The sequence below is a fragment of the Anolis sagrei genome, chromosome 3 (genome assembly GCF_037176765.1).
Source record: "Anolis sagrei isolate rAnoSag1 chromosome 3, rAnoSag1.mat, whole genome shotgun sequence".
NCBI lineage: Eukaryota > Metazoa > Chordata > Lepidosauria > Squamata > Dactyloidae > Anolis > Anolis sagrei.
This window is the reverse complement of record NC_090023.1, coordinates 126,179,114-126,203,337: the sequence shown is the minus strand read 5'-3', so window position 1 is coordinate 126,203,337 and position 24,224 is coordinate 126,179,114. Positions and strand designations below refer to the sequence as shown.

Below are 24,224 nucleotides of genomic sequence, written 5' to 3'. Positions count from 1 at the left end.
CAGGGTACAACATTGTCAAAACAAAAAGAGGAAGAGGTATGTGGATGGATGGGAAGAGAAGCCTGAGTCTGTCGGCTACAGGCAAGGAAGCAATAGAAGAGACAAGACAAAACGGGAGTCCTAAGTCTCTGTCACAGAGAATTTCTGTGGGGCTGAAAGGATGTGTGTGGGCTGGGGTGGATGGGTTGTCATGGAATTAAAGGATGTCTAACTGAACGAATGCATGAACTCATCTTCAAGTTTAAGATGTTATGGATAAAAATTGGGATGCATGTGGCTAGACAACATTAGAGTGTGGTCAATTTGGCAAACATTATTAATGAGAAAGGATACACACGCAGTTTCAGGCCAGAGTATAATAGGAAGGATATGATTATCCATCTCCTCCTTTCCCTCCTCTGCTGCTGAGTTAACTGAATGTAAACTACTTTTGCACTTTGTACTCAGTATACAGCAGTTGAAGGTCTCCTGATATCTGGAAATCTCTCCCCAGCCAATAGAATATGATACCCATCATAGCATGAGGAAAGTTATTATGTCCTAACTCAGGATAGTGCTGTTAGTGAAAGAGACAGAAATCTGGACTGAGATTTGATTACTCATAGAGTAGACACACTAAAGCAAATGGGGTTTACGTATACTCAACTGATTTCTATGGAGAGTAAACTAAGACCTTACCCTAAAGTCTTGGCTGAAAGTCAAATTCTTTGTGGGCCTTATTCTGAAGTATGAAACTGTTTGCTTCTACAGCTTAACTACCTTTTAATCAAAAAACGTTGGGACCAGAAGAGTTTTGGAATACCTGTACAGGCAGCCCCTGAGTTACAAACTTAAAACTCATGAACGAATCATAGTTAAGAATGAGAGTAAGGCAACAAGAAGTGAGAGAAATCTACCTCTAGATACAAGTTTCTTTGTAGGAATTATAAACACAGGTTGCAAGATTATTAAGCAACGTACTCTGAGGGTTCTTAAGGTCTGTTTTTAGGGAAATTCACTCCCAGAAGAGTTGTCATGGAGAAAAGGTTTCTCATTGAAGCCTTATCACCAACCCTTGTTTTTACAACAAGCCATTTTTTTCTAAATCCAATTATCACAGAGACAGAAAGTATGGTGAAATCTTCTGAACGTGGGCACAGGCAGCAAAACAAACACCACAGGGGTGTTAACCCTTCCCTATGCTATCAAAAGTGTGTGTGTGATTACACTTAAAATGTGCCTTTCCCCACTTACATACAAATTCAACTTCAAACCTACAGAAGCTATTGGTTTGTAACTTGGGGACTGCCTGTTTTTGCACATATGACCTTAATGAGATATCCTGGAGATGGGACCCAAATGAAAATAATTTCTGCTTCCTACATATAGCCTGAAGTTAATTTTATACAACATTTTAATAATGGCATGTATGAAACAAAAGTTGTGTACATTGAATAATCAGAAAGCAAAGATATCACAATCTCAGCCATTGATGTGGACAATTTTGGATGTTGTTATTCCAGATAAGAGATTAGCATTGTTTAACACATGAGAGGGCTGCCTTCAGACGGCAGATTATGTTTCTAAAAAACAGACCTTGAGAACCCTCAGAGTATGTTGCTTAATAATCTTGCAACCTGTGTTTATAATTCCTACAAAGAAACCTGTATCTCTTGAAGTGCAGCAGAGATACAAGCAGCAGCACTATTTGATACCAATATTTTTGCAGAGACCATGGGAAGCAAATCAAAGGCTTTTGCCTTCCTGACCATGAGCCAAGGGCCGTCAGTTTTCTCCCCACCTCTCCATAGGCCTCTCTTTGCCCTTGTGTCACGTGCTAAACATGAGGGTTTGTAGAAAGCTAATCCTTCCAATTATGATGTGCTGCTGACCCCAAAAATAAAGCCCCTCAGCTATGGCTTCTTGGAACACAAAGAGCTCAACTGTCTCCCTGCGCTCCACATTCTCGCCAAGGATTAAGCAAACACCCCAAATTCAAACTCAGTAGGCGGTGCATGTCAGGAAAAAAGCAATCTCTCATTTGGTCAGGTATAAGCTAGCTCACTTGTTCAGCTCAGAGGCTATTCATAAAAATCTTTCTTCCCTGCCACAGAGAGCTACATCAGCTGAATCGTTAGATTCATACAATCTCTGTCCCCTGACGCCCATGGCTTTCCTGCTGCACTTGGAGAGGCCATGGTTGCTGTGCGGTTTGTTCTTAGGTTGCCTGAACCTTCTTTGGCCTCCCAAAGCTGAAGCGCAATTCCCTCGGGCTTGTATGACAGTGGAGATGCTTCAGTCCAAGCAGTGCTGCCCAGTCTTGGGGTCCGATCCTGACAACGTGTGTGGTTCAAAGCAAGGCAGGGGTGATTGTAAAGAGGTGCAGGTGGACACAAAACCCTGGAGTGGCCCCTACACTCTCCGCAATGTGGATGACCGGGAACGATGGCCACTGAAGTTCTTCAATAGAAGTTGCCAGTGCACAGGTGAGAAGAGGGGGGTGGGGTGGGAGGAATCTTTAGTTCTGGGAAAAGTGCACAAGAACCGCAGCTTGGGAAGATTAATTCTTTGCACTGTCATCCCCAGAATCCCTGAGGCAGCATCAGATAATTTGGGATTCTGAGAATTGTACACCAAAACTCACTCTTCCAATTTCTATAATATTCTATAAAGCACCATTCGTTCTGCTAACTTTTATGTATCTGAAATGCAAATGCACTCTTACTGTTGCTCTACCTGTATGTCTGATCACATTAGTATCCCGACTTTTTCTGTTGAAGATTAATGGCTATTAGTTCTGCAACTTCGCTCCCACTCTCTGTCCCATGGTCTGAAAATGCTAGAGAAACAATAAGGAAAGGACTGCAGGTGTACATTTTTAAATCAATGTTTTCAGATTTGTGTTTCAATATATTTAACATAGGATTTTTAGAACTTTGCTAGGTATCTGTTTTAGGCAGTTACAATCCTTATATTTAGAACAGATGACTATGAGTTTACTTTCCTTCATGTCTACATTTGTTATTTCATGAATCTTATCAACTATTTGGAAAAATAAAAGGACACTGTAAAGGGCTGAACTCAGCTTTAGACATAAAGCTCAATTGATTTCAGTGGTCTGCTCCAAGATTTGATCCAAATCAAGGTGATATTATACGCAACCCACTTTTTCTGAGTTGTGAAAAATTCTATGGAAAATCTAAATAGACTTCAGTTCTCTTTGAATGAAAGATGATTGCTAGGAATGCAGTTGCACAGGGGTGGGAGTTCAGTTTAAGAGCAGCAGTCCTGCATGCTGGGTGGAGGCCACTGATGGATGACCATGAGTTGATCAGCCAGCCATGTAGGCACCTCTTGGCTAGAGTGGTGGCTTAGGGCCAAGCAGGAAAGAGGTTCCTGTCTATGCATGAAGGGAAGAGATTTGGGAAAAGCATTCCTGCTTTGTTTTCTACTTTGTTCCTTGGCTGACTGAAAGCTGGGAAGAGACTGTGGGTGGTTCCACACAACCCTTTAACCTGGGCGTAATTGCGTTTTAAAAACGTGATTCTGTCCGGATTCTAGTCCACACACATCCCAGAAAGTGGCTGCTTTTCTGGGGTGGGGTGTCCACATGCCCTCCTAGAACCTTCTGGAGAACAGGGAGACACTCACACCCATCTCCAAAACCCCTTAAAATGGGGGGTGGGGTAAAAAAGCTTACCTGGCTGCCATTAAAGTGTTGCCGGTCCTCTCCTGGCACATAGGAATTATGCACCAGTAGAAGGGGGGCAAGAGTGATTTTCCTCCTTCTCCCCTTTCTCCTGGTGCATCATTCCTACATGCCAGGAGGGGGCCAGCAGCACTTTAATGGTGGTCAAGTAAGTTATTTTACTTCCCCCACCCCGTTTTTGAGGGGTTTTGTGGAGGTGGTTAGAGCCGTCTCATTTTTTCCGGGCTGATTCAAATGTGAGAGGGCTGTGCAGATAGCCCCCTCAGCTTCCAAGGAAGCTGTCCAGACACTCACCATGCTGGATTTGGCCCAGATCTTTCAGGAAGACCAGAATCTTTCCAATATCAAATTCATTCGCCACAAAACAGGGTTTTCTTGCTTTGTACAAAAAATAATTAGTTTTTCCTTGAGACGTTGTCTGGACACCTCAGGGGAAAACACAAGAGGGTGTGCAACTTTAGGTGCTGTCTGGATGCACCCCTGGAGACTTGCTGCCCTAGGAGCCTCTTAGTAGATACACCCCCATTGCTCCCCGTAGCAAAGATGGATGGGGTTGGCTAAATGCGAGAGCCATTTAGTGTGATAAGGAGGGGAGAAATGGGGAGGGTGTGTCTGGAATTGGAACAACTAGGAACATCAGCATTTGGGGAATGTTCAGGTACACTGCATACTGAATGCAGCTTTAAGCTTAGCATCAGAACAATCATCCTTCTGTAGACAAGAGGCCCTTCTACATAGCCCTATTTCCCAGAATATCAAGGCAGAAAATCCCACAATATCTGCTTTGAGCTGCGTTATTTGAGCCCACACTCAGATGGTAGGATTTTCTGCCTTGATATTCTGGGATAAAGGTCTGTGTGGAAGGGCCCATGGATTCACCTATTCATGGCTTGAAAGTGTCCCCCCACCCAAAGATTTTAAAAAGCAGATTTTAATTTTGTCAATTTATATAAGGGACACCATTTTACTTTGCCAGTGGATGTAATGGGATGAGTATCCATGGATTTTTCCTGAAACCAAATCCCACCAGATGCCAAAGGCTTACTCAGCTGGCCTGACTGGATATTTCAGATGTCTCAGCAGGGGCTCCACTGCAGCATTTATTTATTTATTTAATCTAAAGCCCAACAGGACACCCTTTGACTGCTTTTGATATCTCTCTCTACACTATTAATGTCACCCAATTTCTTCTTAAGTTTTCATTGCCTGTGTAATTATCTGGCTCAAAGTGCCTCATTCCAGTCCACTTTAGCTCAATTACCCTGAGTACTGTAATGTTTAGATGTGCCATTCCTTGTTTACTATGTCTAGCTTCTCCTGATTCACGCCTCTTATATTTCGTGTTCCCTAAATATGTGTTATCCAGCTGCAGACTTTCTTTGCACCTCTATACATGTCAATGCCTGAAATTCTTTTGGGCTTGTGTTCAGTTGTATCATTAGCCACAATACTATCTGTAGTTGTCCTCTCCCTATCTCCCAGTAATTTGCTAAGTGCCATGTGACCTGGGAGTTTTATCTTTTGGCACTATCTCTTATTGCATTTTGGATTGTCTCATCACAGGGTCTGCGTGGTTAAAGACATTCAAAATGGGCTTATCACGTCTCAGTCTGTGCAGTAATTACCAGTGTTAGATTTGGTGACCCTGTTGTCTCTGAGAGATTCTTCAGCAGTGTCATCCTGCACGCACGAACACTCACTCCCACACCCACCGCTACTGTTCCTATCCTGTAGCAGTTTGGCACATTGTTAGCAAAACTCTTTCTGGCATAGAGGATCCTCATAGTCTCTTGCCTACAGCAGCATGAAATCCCACCACTGTGGAAAGATAATACCACTGGTGAGATAACATCTATACCCACTCATTTAAAGTAATCCTATATAGCTTGGGGCCCATCAACCATATATAGCAACTCAGAGGGCCCTTCTATTATGAAGGCCTCAAGTGCTGGATGTCAATGGTAGGACTAGTATCACTGCCCATCAATGGCAACATCACTGTGAGATACATGGCTGATCCCCCATTCTCTACAGTGGTGGAGGTTGGTGTGGTGCTCAGTCATGAGTGTTCAAGCAAGATTCCAGATGTCTTCTATATGTTGCACAGGATTTTTGGCAGCAAACTATTTGTGGACCTGTAGGAGCTTAACATACATTCTTATCTCTTTACCCTACTTCCCTCCTGACCAGAATATCAATGTCTGGGAGCCTGAAAAGTACAAGAAGACAGCAACTACATTGGGATGTAGGAGCTTACAAACACTGCAGGTTCATTTTAAAGAGGACTCCAGCTTAACTGGCTTGAGGAATGAATGGGAACTGTAATGTAGTTACAATGAAATGTATGTTATGTGGCAACAGAGAAGAAGAATCAGTGCACAATTGTACTGTGTGTCTTGGACATTGCCCAGTTCACTTACTACTATAATACTTGGGTAATTAAATATGAAAGTGTGACCTACCCTTGATTTCCTCTCTTAATACTTATTGTAAGGGATTATTGTTTGAATACATTGCGGCGAGTCAACTGATTTGGGGCAGAGGTCATGAATGCAATTACAAGCAATTATCTCACATTATTTCTCTTGGAAGGCTTATTCTATATAATGCCTCTTTTGTGCAAGCAATAAGTTCCCTTGTATGCTAGTGAAATGTTGATCTAAGCACCTTTTTTCCTCTTATAGATAGTTTGCCCTCCTTAATGCTTATATTATTTGTCTCTTATATTACTTTTTATAAGCTTTTTGTATGTGTGTCAGGAGCGCCTTGAGAAACTGCAAGTTGCTTCTGGTGTGAGAGAATTGGCCATCTGCAAGGATGTTGCCCAGGAGATGGCCGGATGTTTTGATGTTTTACCATCCTTGTGGGAAGCTTCTTTCATGTCCCCGCACGAGGAGCCAGAGCTGACAGAGCTCATCTGTGCTCTCCTTGGATTTGAACCTCCGTCCTGTCAGTCTTTGGTCCTGACGGCACAAGGATTTAATCCACTGCACTAGTGGGGGCTCCTTGTTATAAGTGATACATGCATTATAAGCAATATAGTAGCTCTTGGTATCTGCTGGGGTTTGGTTCCAAGATTCACCATAGATACCAAAATCTATGGATACTCATGTCCCATCATATCCTGTGTGTAGTAAAATGTCCTTTATGGCAACATCAAAGTTTGCTTTTGGAGTTTGTTTTGGAACATTTTCAAGCAGTCATGACTGAATCTGAGGATGCAGAATCTGTGCATACAAAAGACTGACTGTAAAGATAAGCGATTTTACTCTGAGATGAAAATGTGTTGACAAAGCTGGCTCTGTGTTATTTGACAGTCTCATGAGATTCACTTATAAACAGTCTTATCTCGTTATAAGGATATAACATAAGAAACCATTACTGGATAAGACCAAAGAAGCACTCGGGAAAGATATTATGGGGGGAATTACAGTCTTCAGTTTCTCCTACTTGACCATGTTTAATGAGGGATTCTGGGAACTGTCCCCCCCCCCCCCCCCCAAAGTAGCATTCCAATCTCTGTGTCAAAGTCCTGTTTAGTCCTGTTTAGTCTGGTTACCCATACTGGCTAACCAGATGCCTCTGGCAACTCTCAGAAAGAACATGAACCCCTATATCCCCAGAACCAATATACATGATTTTACTTATCCACTTTTTCATTTAGGGCATCTTGTAAAACAGGTATGGGCAAACTTCAGCCACCTAGGTATTTTGGACTTCAATTCCCACAATTCCTAACAGCCTCAGGCCCTTTACTTTCCTCCCTCAGATGCTTAAGTGGAAGGGACCTGAGGCTGTTAGGAATTGTGGGAGTTGAAGTCCAAAACACCTGGAGGGCCAAAGTTTGCCCATGCCTGTTGTAAAAGTTATACCCTCTTATCAATACCTCCATCATTCATCCCACTGATAATAATTGAATTCATTATTTATTATTTGTTGTTTCACATATCCACTCAAAGTCCAGGAACATATCCATTGCAGATACAGTGGTTGTACTGTATACCCCACTTTTCTCCCAAAATATGGCACACAGTCGCATATGACGGAAGTTAAAATAAAATAGCTATAACAATGTGTGGTATTTTTTTTTAAAAAAATTAAATAATCAATTCAATTAAAACATTACCTTAAGACATTATTTTAAAACAATGAAAACAATGAAAACCCCATAAAGCACTTACTACATATTAAAACAGCACAGCCCTTGTATATCTTTCTATCCCAACCAGTTCAGAGTTGAAGGCCTGTTGAAATCAGAAGATCTTGATCTACTGATGAAAAAAGCGAGGAAGGAAACCAATTGAGCCCATTTGAGAAAGGAGTTAGAGCTACCAAGAAACCTCTCATCTGTAGCCTCACTAGACAAGCCTAAGACAATAGTGGGGTGGAAGGAAAGCTTTCTCCAGAAGATTCTATGGCTGAGTGAGGCAAGACAGGGAGAGTAATTCTCAAAATACAGAAAGAAGATTCACCCTGAATGTTAGGAAGAACATCCTGACTGCAAAAGCTGCTCAGTAGTGGAACTCTCTGCCTCTGAGTGTGGTGGAGGCTCCTTTCTTGGAGGCTTTTAAATAGAGGCTGGATGGCCATCTGTCAGGGATAATTGTGCTTTCCTGCATGGCAGGGGGTCATATTAGATGGCCCATGTGTTCTCTTCCAACTCTATGACAGGGAGAACAGGGCAATTGAAGAAGATTGGGCAGTAGCGACAGAGGTCCTTCATAAAAGGATGTTCCTGGCTGGCTAGGTCTGTCTATATTCATGGCAAAGATGAACAATGCATTTCTCATTACTTCTGTCTCTTACTAAAGACTATATTTCATAGGTTTTAAATGTAACAAACTTGCTCATTATAGTACTAATATCCAAGATCACACATCATATGATCTGATCTGATGTCATATTCCAGATAATGTTCCATTAGGAAACAGGCCAGGCAGGCCATGAGATGTGGGAGCCCTGGCATTGTTGGAACACAGAGGTGTGCATCCCCTTATAGTCGTCAATTAACTTCAGAAGTGGTGGTTGAAGATACTGTGGAGATCTGGCTGGGGTTTTCTGGGAGTTGTGCTGTAAAAAGCTCTGATGCAGTCCCACTACTGTTAAACTGTTAAATTAAGAAGCAGCTGCCAGTCTGATGTTGAGGTGAAATGTTGGAAGTGAATGTGTCAGGCACTATTTCTTTCCTTCTCTTCAGATAGAAAAATGTCTTGGGACAGCTCTGGCAATTCATGGCATCACAGTGATATTGTAGTAGCACCTTCATCATGTCCAAATGGCAAACATTTGGTGGACATTTTTTCTGCATTATTTTGTTTGCTTATTCATATATATATATGCTGAGGCATAACTTACATTCTTTTCTAATGCAGGAAATTTTGCTGGCTATAACTGTGGAGACTGCAAATTTGGCTGGAAGGGGCCTAACTGTGATGAAAAGAAGCCCTTGGTTGTCCGGAAGAATATCCATGCTTTGACTGAGGAAGAGCGAGAACAATTCTTGGATACTCTAAACCAGGCCAAGACAACTGTCCATCCAGATTATGTGATTGCTACTGAGCACTGGTTGAGTCTGCTTGGTCCTACTGGAAATGACCCACAAGTTGCAAATTGCAGCATTTATAATTTCTATGTGTGGCTTCACTATTACTCTGTCCGAGACACACTCTTAGGTTGGTGTTTTCCATTCTAGAGAGTTGGGTAAAAGGTGAAACAAATCCACTCATCCAAGGGAATGAGATTTGACAACAGAAAAGATAAAAAATATTAAATGGAACATTCTGAAAGCCATGTATCACTTTCTGGAAATTAGCATCACTTTCTGGCCCTGGATGTGATCTGCCAAACTGGGTGCAGGTTATGCAAGCTGATCTGTAGCAAAGTATGCCTCTCTGTCTCTCTCTTCATCACACTAGAGAAGGTCTCTCTCTCTCTCTCTCTCTCTCTCTCTCATCTATCTGTCTTTTGTCCATCCTTGCTCCTGAGTTTTTAATGGCGTCTTCCCAGCCATTAAAAACCCAGGGAATGAGATTTGACAACAGAAAAGATAAAAAATATTAAATGGAACATTCAGACCAGTGGATGAAATGTGTCTAATATGAAAACTTGTTCTCACATTTTCAAGCTGGGAAGACGCCATTAAAAACTCAGGAGCAAGGATGGACAAAAGACAGATAGATGAGAGAGAGAGAGAGAGAGAGAGAGACCTTCTCTAGTGTGATGAAGAGAGAGACAGAGAGGCATACTTTGCTACAGATCAGCTTGCATAACCTGCACCCAGTTTGGCAGATCACATCCAGGGCCAGAAAGTGATGCTAATTTCCAGAAAGTGATACATGGCTTTCAGAATGTATTTTTATACTGTAATAAACTAGAGATAACAGTATATTACCAAATGGGAAGAATTGTTGCTATAAGGTGGGAGTGGGGAACATGTTGCTCTTTAGATAATCGTGCTGCTTCTCCCCTCACCCTTCACCATGGGTAAGATGGATAAAGATGATTGACACTGGAGTCTAATAATCTTGGGAGAGCTGTGTGTTCTGCACTACTGATGTAAGGCCTATCAGATTTATGCAGTGTAGCACCCAACACACATAAGGTTGTGTGTCAGATTAAGAGTCTTCTACAGGTTTGGAATCAAATTTTTGAAGGATGGGATTGAATAGGCTCCTCTTATTGGACCCTCTTCCTCTGGTCCCCATGATGCCCCTGCTTGGAGCCCCCCTTTCCATTCATACATGCATAGGGTCATAAATTTGTGCTGAAGCTATATATGTATATGCAAGGACAACTGTGAAGAATTTGTTGTTGTGTGTCTTTAAGTAATTTCTGACCCTAAGGAGTTTTCTGAAGCTGGGAATGTTTGACTAGCCCAAGGTAACCCAGTGTGTCTCCATGAAGAACCCTGGTCTTCACAGCTGTAGTGTAACCTTCAAGCTGCAACACCATACTAGTGAAGAATAGCAGGGATTATTATCATGCCTATGTCAATTCATGATACACAGTTATAGTGTTATATTCCACTTTAACTGGATGGTAACTTTCGTGAGATTTGAAGTGCAGGCCTTTCATATTCTCAGCCAGAGAACTCTTGTGCCTCTTACCAAATGACAAACTCTTGGATTCCACAATATGTTGTTACGGCAATTAAAGTGGAACTGTTGTGCTATAACTGTGCAGCATGAAAGGGCTTCTATCACCTTAAACCTTTTGGTGTTGGACCTTCATGTCCTTCTTAAAGTTTCTCCACAACTCATTGCATTGTCAACATTTAGTTCAATTAAACAATTTCTTCCTAAAGATATACAAGTGTGTTTATTCAATAACAGCAATTTTTGCTGAACTAAACCCAATTTTTAATCTAAATACATTTTATATATTGAAGGTAGAGCAGCCTTCAGTTGCTTGATTTCTACAGGATACTCTTAACTCTTTATTCCACTCAATTCTAATGTTGTCAATGTTGCATTTAGTTATTTCCAATAGGCATGTATAAATCTACACTTTCTGATTTGAATGACTCTACTGTTCTGTCTGCAGGACCAGGCCGTCCTTTCACAGCAATAGATTTCTCCCATCAAGGACCTGCCTTTGTTTCTTGGCACAGGTATCACTTGCTGCTACTGGAAAGAGACTTGCAGGTTAGTAAAATGTGTATTTCTATGTGTTTGGAAGATATGACTGTTACAGCTAGTATACTTCACAACACCATGAGAAGGGAAGGATTCTCAGCATAGTAATCTACAGTGGACAGCTCAACAGATATCCTGATGCCAAGGTCCACCCAATCAAAGTAAGAAGGGAGGCAAACTAGTGGGGTTTTAAGAACATAATTGAGGGATTTGTTTTCAGAACATCCTCATGCTTGTGTATGGATAGGTAAGGGGTGTGTGCATGCGTGGGGTGATAATGCTTTTCTCTAAACAACTCTTCTACACAATCAATAACTTTTATAACCTTCTATCTATCCCTGAATTAATCATTTACTTTTCTGGAGTCTCACAAAGTTCCGTTTTGTTTTTAAAATCCTTTTATTCAAAGGAAGTAGGCTTTGTTCTCAAATCATTTTACATTCTTTCCTGCCTCTTCCCTAACAAAACCAGCAATTCCAGGATTTTAGAAGCAGCTGGAAGCAATGTAGGAATGGAGAAAACTGTTTCACTTTTGGATGATTTTTTACCCAAAATTCTCAAAGCCTAAAACATTACTTTGAAAAAGTAAGTTGTTGGCAGCAGTTTTTATATGAAGATGTAACTGGAGGAGCATTGTGGAAGGAGGTATTCACTGCCTTGTTGCATAAGGCACCTTCCTAGTAAGCAGCCAGAGGATCCAGGAATTGACTGCAGCCAAGTAGTGGCCAAGTGGCCCCTGGATGCTCATTGGCTGAGGCAGTGGTTCTCAACCTGCAGATCTCCAGATGTTTTGGCCTTCAACTCCCAGAAATCCTAACAGCTGGTAAACTGTCTGGGATTTCTGGGAGTTATAGGCCAAAACACCAGGGGACCCACAGGTTGCGAACCACTGGGTTGAGGGCATACACCTTGGTACAATCGAGTGGCATTTCATAACTGAAGAGTAAGTAACTATTGTGAATATGCTGTTGGAGCTTAAAGGCAATGACAACAGTATTGTTTGATCACAGCTTTTGTATTATCACGAATCCCTTTGCATTATGACAGAGGTTCCAAAACTTATTTGACCTAGCATCCCCTTTTCATGAGGAGACAGGAAAGCCTAGAGAAGACAATTATGCTGGGGAAAGTGGAAGGCAAAAGGAAGAGGGGCCGACCAAGGGCAAGATGGATGGATGGCATCCTTGAAGTGACTGGACTGACCTTGAGGGAGCTGAGGGTGGTAACGGCCGACAGGGAGCTCTGGCGTGGGCTGGTCCATGAGGTCACGAAGAGTCGGAGACGACTGAACGAATGAACAACAACAACCCCTTTTCAGGAAAAAAATATTTGGTGTTCCTCTGGAAATGTACCTTCTTTAAATGAACGAACAGAAAAACACTGTGGCAAATTTGCATTCTTTTATGTCTTTAGATTTATACCTAAATCCTACAACATAGTTAAGTAAGGGCCCTTCCACACAGCCATATAACCCAGAATATCAAGGCCGAAAATCCCACAGTATCTGCTTTGAACTGGGTTATCTGAGTCCACACTGCCATATATTCCAGTTCAAAGCAGAAAATGTGAATTTTTTTTCAGCTGTGTGGAAGGGGCCTAAGATGTTGTTGTAAGCAATACATCTTGAAGCTTGAAATTATAAAATTATTTATGAAAATCAACTATACACAGAAAATTGAGATAACAAAGGATAATATTACAATGAAAATTACAAATAACATTAAAAATATGCCTAAATAAGAAGGATCACTGGTGTGCTGCTATCAATTTAATAATGTTTAGCTGTATTTTTGTCAGCAGCATGAATTAAAATTTAGTCACACCGTTCAAAAACAATCTAAATTAAATTTCCAACAAGTCACCTATTTATAATACTGTATTGTAAACAAGTCATTACACCCACATATTCCTGCCAATGCATGCCTGACTTCCTGACAATGCATGACATGCTCGCCTGCCAACACTTGCTTGTCAGGTGGGTTTGGCTACTGATTGGTTACAACTTGCATTTTGTATGTTCATTTGGAAAATAACCGCTACGACATTAACTCTGTTACGCAACAGATGACACATGTATGAACAGTTTTTCAAAAGTTTAGTCTTTCTTTATGTTTTGATGCCCCCCTATTTTCATTCAATATCCCCAGTTGCACCCCAGACTAATACTACCCCCTGGATCATTCCAGTGCCCTCCAGGGGTAATATTTCCCACTTTGGAAAACACTGCATTATGGTATGCTATGCATCAGTACTTCAATATTTAAGGTGACCAGTGTGTGTTTTTATATGTCTGTGCGTTCTCAGGTTGCATACTGTAAAACATGTATTGATTTACCCATCCTTGCTAGCCTCTCCCCACAAAACAGCAACTCTTCCAACACAAACACGCTTAAGCTATCCTCCATCTCTCTCCTCCAACCCATGGCATTTAGCGGATGATTGGCAATGAGTCCTTTGCATTGCCTTATTGGAATTTTGCAACGGGCAGAAACGAGTGTGATGTGTGCACTGACCAACTTTTTGGAGCATCAAGAACAGACAACCCAAGCCTCATAAGTCAAAATTCAAGGTTTTCACAATGGGAGATAGTATGTAACAGGTAACTGAAGTTTAACAACATTATAATGTTAAGATGTGTGGCCATCTTTTAATCTATTTATTTCATTGTTAGTCTGATCTGTCTTGTAACAACTTAATAATGTTTATTACCTGCATATAAATGTTGTATGTTGTATCAAAATCCCAAATTAGGTGCCATTAAAAAATATTGGTGGAAAAGTAGGATAATGTCCAGTTCAGTAAAGAATAGGCAGCTTGAGATTTGGTTTGGATTTAAAGCCACACTATAGTTTAAGGTTATGTGATAAAAAAGTGGGATAATTCCAGGTGAAGGATTCATATTTCCAGAAATCAGAGAGTTTTGCTCAACTATACTTACTTTTTTCCTTAATGGAAAAAAGAAGTGGGAAGAATCACTATGAATAGGAGATAATTTCTGGATGCCTTATAAATTTATGTGAATATAGCAGGGCAATGATGGGATAAAAGTCTTGCGTAGAAGCAAGCTTGTGTCTCCTTGCTCTACCTCTGATATGATTACAAGGAGGAGATTTAAAGCATTTGCTTTAAGTTTTACCCACTCAAGAAAATCTATTATTTCTTACTTTTGAGCTGTGGCTGGCCTTAACCCAACCAGAATCAGAAACTCCCTATTGAAGTTGATTGTTCCATGACTGAGGACAATACCATGATAGTCTTTTGTGCCAGTCATGGGTGAAATGAGAACCAAAAAATGGGCAGGACCAGTCAAAAGTAGGCAGAACCCAAACTCTCTCACAAAAATATGTGTGGCTGGTGAATTCTGAGAGTTAAATTCATTGTATGTTAATTAATCTGTCAATTTATGTTTGCAGTCTGAGTTTGTCCTGTTATGACCAAATAGAGCAACACTTGGCATAAACATCTAATCTAACTGCTGTCTATATTTCTGTTTGAAACCTAAGTTTGGATGATTATAACCGTCGTGTGAAATTATGTAATGGAACCAATGAAGGTCTTCTGCAGAGGAGCCCATTTAGCAAACCTGGTGATCAGCTACCAACCATGGAAGATGTTCAGAAGTGTCTCTCTCTTCAAGATTTTGATAAGGCACCTTTCTTTCGGAATTCTACTTCTAGTTTTAGGTTTGTTCTTTATTTGCAACAGATCATTTTGCTTAACTATGACATTTATTTCAGGTCAGGTGGTAATGTTTTACTTCTCTTGTTTTCTGCCACAGGAATGCTTTGGAAGGCTTTGAGAAACCAGATGGGACCTTGGACATTCCAGTCGTGAGTCTCCATAACTTGGTTCACTCTGTTCTGAATGGAACGGGTGCTCTCCCTCACTCAGCAGTGAATGATCCTGTCTTTGTGGTATGTTCTTATTCTTCTTTGGTTTCCTTCAACCAGAGTCTCCAACCTGGTGTTAACAGTCATCATAGCCAAAGGCTCTGTAGGTCAAATTAACATATCCAGAAACAGATTACAGTTTGTACCTTATCTGATCTAGATCAGAAATGCTGTGGAGGACAGAGCTAACTCTTGACTGATGCAGGATTAGGTCCCTTGAACTTACTTTTTGAACAAACACCAGTACAAGTTACATTTTAAAAACATGTACTGTACATAGTTTTACATTTATTGCAGTGTTTCTCAAACTGTTCTCCTCCAGATGTTTTGGACTTCAGCTCCCACAAATCCTAACAGCTGGTAAACTGGCTGAGATTTCTGGGAGTCCAAAACACCTAGAGGAACACAGTTTGAGAAACACTGATCTAGGGTATGATCCCATAATGGACTTCCACTGAATCCAACAGGATTCAGCCATTCTCAGTGCAGGGGCATGTGGCATGGGAGAAAGGTGGAGAAAGAAGTTTCAAAAGTTTAACCAGCTTATTGTCAGGTTTAGCCCCCAATTTACTTGATTGCAAGTCCTGCGGAGGTCATAAGGCAGCTCTCCAGATGTTCTGGGAAATCATCGTGGGTGTTGCAGTCCAACACCATATTGGGAAGGCTGAGTTGATAAGGTTTTGAATGAATACACCTAGATGGGAACTTTTGTCAATTGGAACACCATTTCAGTTTCAGGAATGTGAATGGAAATAACATCTTCTTTTCATAATATAATATAATAATATATTCTCAGTGTTCCCACTCAGCATAGCCTAAGTACAATTTAAATCTATCTTATCCTCCAATCCTATTGCCATTAATTACTACTTCTGCTGCCCCACAAAAACCAAGACTTCTTTGTCTAGGAAAATTTTTATTCTGCACTTGCATGAAAATTATGTTCAGGAGACACAGTTTTTTAATGCTAGGCAATCTTAAAGGCACAAGATCTCATCTAATCTTAGAAGCTTAGCAGTGTCAGTTTTGGTTTGCACTTGGATGTAAAACTGCCAATGACTGCCAGGTGCTATAGGTTATGTTTCAGAGCAAGGAAGTGGCAGAATGAAGAGAGTCAATTCCCACAGTGATCCCAGTTCTTCAAGCTCCAAGAGCCCCCAGCCTCCCCTCCCAGCCCCTCATTTCCCCTCCAAAACTCCTTACGCCCACCTCCTGATGTGTTATTTTAGCATGGCAGGAGAGCTCTCCGGAGGGGCCTGCACTACCAGCAGGCCCCTCAGGTAAGTTTTGGGGGGGGGGGCTGGGGGGCTGGGGGTGGCTGGATGCCCTCCTGGGTTAATATCTGTTTGACCCAAGAGGGCATGTAGGGGTTTGAGTTGGGTGTGGGAACTAAATCCTGGGAGGATCTGGGATTTATTATCCCAGTTCCTTCTGGGATTTAGCTATGTCTGGAAGGGCCCTTAGTTTCACTGTGTTCATTAGTAAGAATGTTGAAAACTGCAGCCTGAGAGATAAAGTTATTGAACTTAGAAATCAATGGATGCATATTTTGTTGGGTTAATCCCCTTTTTCTGCAAACATGATCAAGGGACAGATATGGTACTGGTAAAACAAATACTTTGCATTCAGAGCATCCTATATGCCAACTCCGCTACTTAAATAATTAAAAAGCATCTCACAACTGGGAAGGAGTCTTGGTGTAGCCATATGACAGTGAATCCACTCTAGCTTTTAGCCCAAATTTGAAAGGAATTATCTAAATTGCCATAGATTGGCCTCAGAATAGGTTCAGCTCCTTCAACTGGGCCACCAACAGGGATACAGCCATCCATCAATATGTATCTGAAGCCTTGGGAGCCATCACAAACTTGGTATTTAGCTACATTTTGCATTCAGTGACTTGGGGTCATGCTCCTTATTTGAGATGTCAAGTTAATAAGCTATTCAACTGTGAAGGCGGGACTACAGAGACTTTACAGCAGGCATCTTGCTGTACAATTCCTGAACTTTGAACAAGCTAGCTAAGGCTTATGGGAGTTGGAGTCCCAAACAGGCCCCCACAGTTTGAGGATGCCTGCTCTACAGCAATGATTTCAAAACTCTAGTCTTCCAGGTATCTGGGACCTTAAATCCCAGGAGTTCTTGGCACCTTGGCCAATGATCAGAGATTCATCCCCAAACACCTTGAAGACCAGAATTTGGGAAACACTGTCACAGAATCATATAATCATAGAATTGGAAGAGACCTCGTGGGCCATCTAGCCCACCTCCTGCCAAGAAGCAGGAAAATCACATTCACAGCACCCACAACAGATGGCCATCCAGCCTCTGTTTAAAAGGCTCAAAAGAAGGAGCCTCCACCACACTCTGGGACAGAGAGTTCCACCGCTGAACAGTTCTCATGGTTAGGAAGTTCTTCCTAATGTTCAGGTGGAATCTCCTTTCTTGTAGTTTGAAGCCATTGTTCAACGTCCTAGTCTCCAGGGCAGCATAAAACAAGCTTGCACCCTCCTCCCTATGACTTCACATATTTATACATGACCCTTATCATGCCTTCTCTCAGCCTTCTCTTTCCAGGCTAAACAGGTCAGTTCTTTAAGCCGCTCCTCATAGGGCTTGTTCTCCAGACTCTTGATCATTTTAGTTGCCCTCCTCTGGACAAATTCCAGCTTGTCAACATCTCTCTTCAATTGCAGTGCCCAGAACTGGTCTGACCAAGGCAAAATAGAGGGGTAGCATGACTTCCCTGGATCTAGACACTAGTCTCCTATTCATGCAGTCTAAAATCCCATTGGTTTATAAGATTATAAATCCTATAAGATTAAGCAATCTGATGCTCTTCAAATATTCTGAGTGACAACGGCTAGAAGTTGGCCACACTGTATGGAGATGGGAATTGGGGTCCAAAAAATCCGAGGGATATTAGAAGTGAATATCAGAAAACAGCTTGATGTGTTCATTAACCTTTACATTTAGCTATTTAAAAGACAGCAATGAGGCAAAACAATCATGCAGTCAGATCATTTGTATACAAAATGAAGATAAATGTGATTTTAATTTTATAAAGAGCTAAAGAACAAAGACCATGTTGTTTTTATTACTATGATGTGAAAATTATGTGCAAATGTTCACATCTTTGTGAATGTTCACTGCAAGAGTTTTCTCTTCATGAGTCAACCCTCCCTCCAAAAGAAAAACCCCTAAAGGTGAGGAGAAAATAATGATTTATGAGCCTGCAATGCTATTTTACTCAGAAAATTGGCATTCAGTGTTCTGGAAGCATAAAGAAGTGTATGTAGTGTATGTAGAAGTCCCTCTAGTGGCTGTGGTAAAGCTTCACAGTATTTGGTAACAGTCCTTAAGGAAGATGAACTGCAGGGAGATTCTTTCAAGGCATGTTCTAAAAGGGACTTAATACCCAAAGAAAAATATTTTTTTATCAATTTCCACACATAATCTCTGGCCTTGTATTGCTATTGTCCAATACAAGTTGAGCATGTCTTATCTAGAATATTTGAAAATCAAATTTCTCCACATGGGTGGCTGAGATCGTGTAACCTTTGCCGACTGGTGGTTCATGCACAATATTATTGCAAATATTGTAAAAATTACCTTCAGGCTGAGTGTAGAAGATTTATATGAATCATGAATGAATTTCACGTTTAGACTTGAGTCCCTTTTTCAATATTTCTCATTGTGTATAAACAAGTACAGTCAGTCCCTGAGTTACAAACATCTGACTTACAAATGACTCATAGTTAAGAATGGGGGTGAGACAACAGGAAGCGAGAGAAATCTACCCCTAAGAAGAGAAATTTACTCCTGGAAGAGTTATCATGGGGAAAAGATGTCTCCGCTGACTCTTTCTCACCAATCCTTGTTTCCACATCAAGCTAAATTTTCCAAAATCCAGTTCTCACAGGGACAGAAAGTGGTGTGAAATCTTCTGAAGAGGGTCACAGACAGCAAAGCAAACTGCACAAGGTTGTAAACCCTTCCCTGCACACACACATACATATACATACATATACATATCGATACACACACACATTCACATACACAGAGCTGGTGTTACACTTTAAAATGTACCTGTTCCAACATACATACAAATTCAACTTAAGAACAAACTTACAGAATATACTTTGTTTGTCACTTGGGAACTGCCTGTATTCCAAAATTCCTCAAAATCCAAACTATAGGACACTTCTAGTCCAATCATTCTAGATAAGAGATACTCAACCTGATAGTAGCATACTTTTCTAGTCATTTTAATTAGAATTTAATGTCATTGTAAATTGAACTTCCAGGTCCTCCATTCCTTTACTGATGCCATTTTTGACGAATGGATGAAACGATTTCGCCCTGCTGACTCTGCGTGGCCTCAGGAGTTAGCTCCTATTGGTCACAACCAGATGTTCAACATGGTACCTTTCTTCCCTCCCATCACCAATGAGGAAATGTTCCTTCCTGCAGCAGATTTTGGCTACAGCTATGCCATTGAACTGCCAGGTAATATTCATCAGAATGACTCCGGTTTCTCCCAGAACTTACTACCATCAGCATCTTGCACCCACTTCTAGTTCTACAGCTGCAAACTAACTTGTCCTCATTCTTTCAGCACAAATGTGCATGCCTTGTATGACACAGACACACACACTACTCTTCAGAAGGCCTAATAAGGATCAGAAATATTCATAGGAAAGTAAACCAAACAGAAGTAGCGAGGCTGTGTCCCTGTTTACAATACTGTACAGCTTCCTGGGGATGATGGGAACTTTAGTTCTACACATCTAGAAGTCATTCACATTGGGTCGGTCTTGTGTAGAATTTGGAAAACACCTTCATTTTAATCAACCTGAAGTACATCTGAATTTAGACAGATGCTTTAAGGAAGGAATCCTGTAATCCTTGCATATGTATTTTTTGTGTGCCACTCACAGTGTTTGAAGCAATCTCAGCAATCTCAGGAGCTTGAAAACGTGGATGTTCCAGTGTGCCTTCCCAGAATAACGAACCCTTAGCATTATGTCCCCAAAAAGCACTTTATATCGATTTGGGACTGCTTGTATGTCTCTATCAATGCCCTACCTCCTGTATCTTGCTCATGCCTAGCATTATTTTTAAACTTTAATTACATTTGGCCCAGCCATAGATTTTAATTGTGCACTGTATTTTGTTTAATGTTTATGCTTTTTGTGTTATGAGATTTATTTTAATTGCTTTGTATTGTATTGTTGTTGTTTGTATTGCTTGTATTGTTGTATTGTGGGCTCGGCCTCATGTAAGTCGCACCGAGTCCCATGGGATATAAATAAAGTATTATTATTATTATTATTATTAACCAAAGTACAGGTCTTAATTTTAAAATTCATGTTCTCAGCCATCTTGTTTGGAGAAGTCTGAAGAAACATTAGAACAAATGCTTTAAAGAAAATGCCAGACTTATTGGAGTGGCATAGAGAGGCAATAAAAAACCAGTAGTTAGAATGGATGCGTGTGTGAGAGAAATTCTTTTAAGATTATGAAGATGAATGGATAACCTTGGGATGGTGACACACTTCTAGTCTGATCTCCCTTTTTCTGTCTTTCTAGATCCATCTGGAGAGGCCCGTGCTTGGGCACTTATGGCTGGATCCACCATCGGGGGATCTCTGATAGCTTTAGTTGTGTTGGTCCTACTTCTCGTCCTGTTTCAGCATAGGAGGCACAGGAAGGGATTTGAGCCTCTAATGAATGCAAGGTTCAATAACAAAAAATACACTGAAGATCCTTAAAGAGGATAGTGTTTTTTCATGGTTTATCACCAAGAATCAACCTTGAGTCAGACGTTGGCTAATATAATAATGATAATGATAATGATAATAATAATAATAATGCAGTTCTTGGCCAGCTGCATTACATTGACTGTTTCTGCTTTAGTGCTGGGGATTCCCTTGGAAGATTAACACTGTGCAGATATTTTGTGATGTCATAGGTGGACATCAAAGGTGCTAAGATTTGACCTACACATTTAGAACACATGTTGTCATAAACCACACACAATACTTTAGATCAGAGTCAGTCAACTTTGAAAGGTCCATGGGTCAGTTTCCTCCCCCCTAGAACTATCATGGACTGTATTACCATCCTGCCCAAACCAGGCATATGTAAGCATCATCTTCTAATTTCAAAACTCCCATCTTTTTTCAACCCTTTAAAGCAGCAATTCCCAAACTTTGGTCCTCTGGGTTTTTTTGACATCCACTTTCAAATGTCCTAGCTGACTTGGTCAATAATTAGGAATTCTAGGAATTGAAAAACATCTAGAGGACCAAAGTTTAAGAACCACTCCTTTAAGACAAAGCAAGGTACACAGGAGGGGACATGACCTTGTTTCAAAGAAGAATTAAACTATTTTAACACAATCATGGATTTAGCATGTGGTAGGATTCTACAGAAATGGATTGGGCTGCAATTCATCCATCTGTGCTTTAGCTCCATAGCACTGGAATGCGATAATCATAGGGGAAAGCACAGTTTTTATTCCATGCCCTCTTCCTGTTATTGCCCTTTCAACATTTACTTAGCACAGTGTGCTAACTGTTGGACAGAACATGTCCCCAGAGCTTAAACAATCACTTCCTTGGGTAAAACTGTAATCAGTGCTACTCCCTTTCTCTACATTTAGCCAATTTTGAGTATTGATTATGTTGTGTTTTACCAGACTCAGCATTGTTTTCCTTCTACACAAAGAGTGATCCATAAATTCCTGTGTGCAGTAGTGCATTTGGATGCATGTTTGTAAGAACATGGCTACCAAACAGGTTGCCACTGGTGTTGTCAGCTTCAATAGCCACAGGCATTTGTTGGAAGGTAAGAGAGGGCACGTCCAGACAGCACAAAAATACAGGTTTTAAATGGAGGACAAAACAAACAAACAAGCAAACAAAAACGAGGGACCTGAGAACATGTTCCCACACAGACCTGTGGGTCCTGGAATTTCTTCCCCTGCTTCCTTTGTATGGGAACAAGATGGAGGGCGGACGGGAGACAACTGACAGAAGGTTCTTTTTATTTAAAAAATCACTTTGTTATGTACTGGACCCTATATATGCACATGTGTATATCGTAATATAAATACAAGCAGATTTGCATGTGCATATATGAGGTTTAGCACACAACGGAGGGAATTTTAAAAAATAACTTCCACCGGATTTATCTCTTCTCCAATTGTTTATTCAAGCTCTGTTTAATATTAATATTAATAAAATAAAGAGTTTCAGAGAATTCTAATTACTCTCCATTCAAGCTTCCTTTAAATCTGCCGTGTGTCTCTTTCACAGCCCAATCAGCTGATCAGCTGTTTCAGGTTTTTAAAAAGTGGACATGTGCTGGAGAAGTCTCCACAAGGGGCAGGGAAGGAAATCACATGTTTTTTGTGAGTGCAGGGATATACAACGATGCAAATATGCATACTTTCTGGCCAGAATCGGGATAAAAGGGGACCTTTTACCCTTTGTTTTTTGTCCGTTGCTGCAAATCAGCATGGATTTATTGCTAGTATCATGTAGTCACCTCTCTTTTAACTCGGAAAATCCTGTGTTTTAGGTGCTGTGTGAATGGGCTCTCCGCAAGCCTTTCTCAGCAAGCAAGTAAAGCAATACTTATTGCCTTGCTATTTACTGAATATTGCATGGTCCCTGGATCCCACCTCTATGAGTCAGAAGCAGTTCACCAGTTCTTCCAAGCCTAACACTTTATTTTTTTTTACAAAAAGGGTGTGATTTTCAGGCAATTTATGTTCTCAAAATTTATGTTCACAAGAAGTCCCTCAAAGCACATGAAAATGTGCAAAAATACTCCCAACTTACAACAAATCTCTGCTACCTCCATATGCCCTGCTCTTAGGTTTTCACGTCTGAATGCCTCTGTTTCCTTATATGGTTCCTCTTGAAAGGGTCTCTGGATCTGACACAATGTCTTTTCTTACAACAATTTTTTTGGGGGGATAGAAATATTTGGCATATACTCCCCCCCCCCCAATCTCCTCCCCTTTTCACAGGGGAGTATAAGCAGGGAAATTCCCTTTGGCCCGCATGCAATGGTCTGTTCCATACCATGCTACATCATGGACTCCCATAGATCATACATGAAAGCTAACTCTCCCAAATATCAATTAGGAGACATAATTGTACCCAACATAGGTGCAGCTCCAGGTGGTAGGTTTTCCTCCATACATGTTGCACCTATGGGTATCTCATACTTTTGTAGCGATAGGACTCAGTATGGATGTGCAGTGTCCACCTGTGGCAGGGTGCTTTTCATGTGCAGCTAGTCATTGCTTGGTAGTGAAATGGTTTTGCTAAAATTTGGGCCAGAGTCAATTGTGTGTTCTAACTCAACCACTCCCATTGAAAACATTGGGCCTTCCATAAGGGGCAACATAATGATTCCAGTTTATTTCAGTGGGCCTTCTCTAGTTAGAGATGACAAATGTATTTATGCCAATGTTACTCATTGCATGCATTCATGTACATGTTATAAAATATGCTGTGATATCTGTATTAAATCCTTCTCTAACAGATCTGTAGTAGTTTTACATCAGAACACAATGTTATTTTCCCCCTCCAAAGGCCTTTCACTGTTGTTGATGCTTTTAGTCATTGTCTCCTGGGGCAGAGATGCTATTATGCTAATAGAAATGTAAACAGTGTCTCTTTTTCCTTTCTCACAACTCTGACTCATTGAATAAAATTGACTATCCCTAAACATTGAAGGATCTTTGTTTTTAACAGGAATCGAAAGATGCACTGTATAAAAGCTTAGGGTGCCCTCCTGTGGCTTGCCCCAAAATGACAGAGACTTTCTAAATAGAGCTTTCCTTCCTCTTCCTCATGATGAACAATACAATCTGAAGTCCAAATGCCTCCTACCCTTCACCTGCCCTGATTTGGGAGGGACAGTCCCAATGACTGATCCTCTATCAACCCACTTATTCAGCAGCTTTTACAAATCCCCCACCTCTCTCTCTCT

General features: G+C 40.9%; 1 protein-coding gene across 1 annotated transcript; it reads left to right on the top strand.

Moving 5' to 3' along the window:
* Positions 1 to 1,911: 1,911 nt before the first annotated feature.
* Positions 1,912 to 23,960, top strand: DCT (dopachrome tautomerase). The gene is made up of 8 exons (XM_060769494.2): positions 1,912 to 2,465; positions 9,061 to 9,360; positions 11,231 to 11,331; positions 13,755 to 13,921; positions 14,826 to 15,005; positions 15,101 to 15,236; positions 19,520 to 19,721; positions 20,805 to 23,960. Exons 1-8 carry the CDS (start codon positions 2,147 to 2,149, stop codon positions 20,984 to 20,986), a joined length of 1,587 nt encoding a protein of 528 aa, XP_060625477.1. The 5' UTR covers positions 1,912 to 2,146; the 3' UTR covers positions 20,987 to 23,960.
* Positions 23,961 to 24,224: the final 264 nt, after the last annotated feature.

Excerpts from the sequence above, each read along its gene's own strand:
- DCT (XM_060769494.2), top strand. The coding sequence starts at position 2,147 with ATGGCTTTCCTGCTGCACTTGGAGAGGCCATGGTTGCTGTGCGGTTTG. Across the intron at positions 9,361-11,230 it reads TGTCCGAGACACACTCTTAG|GACCAGGCCGTCCTTTCACA; the intron begins GTTGGTGTTTTC and ends TTCTGTCTGCAG. Across the intron at positions 13,922-14,825 it reads TGGGAGATAGTATGTAACAG|TTTGGATGATTATAACCGTC; the intron begins GTAACTGAAGTT and ends TTGAAACCTAAG.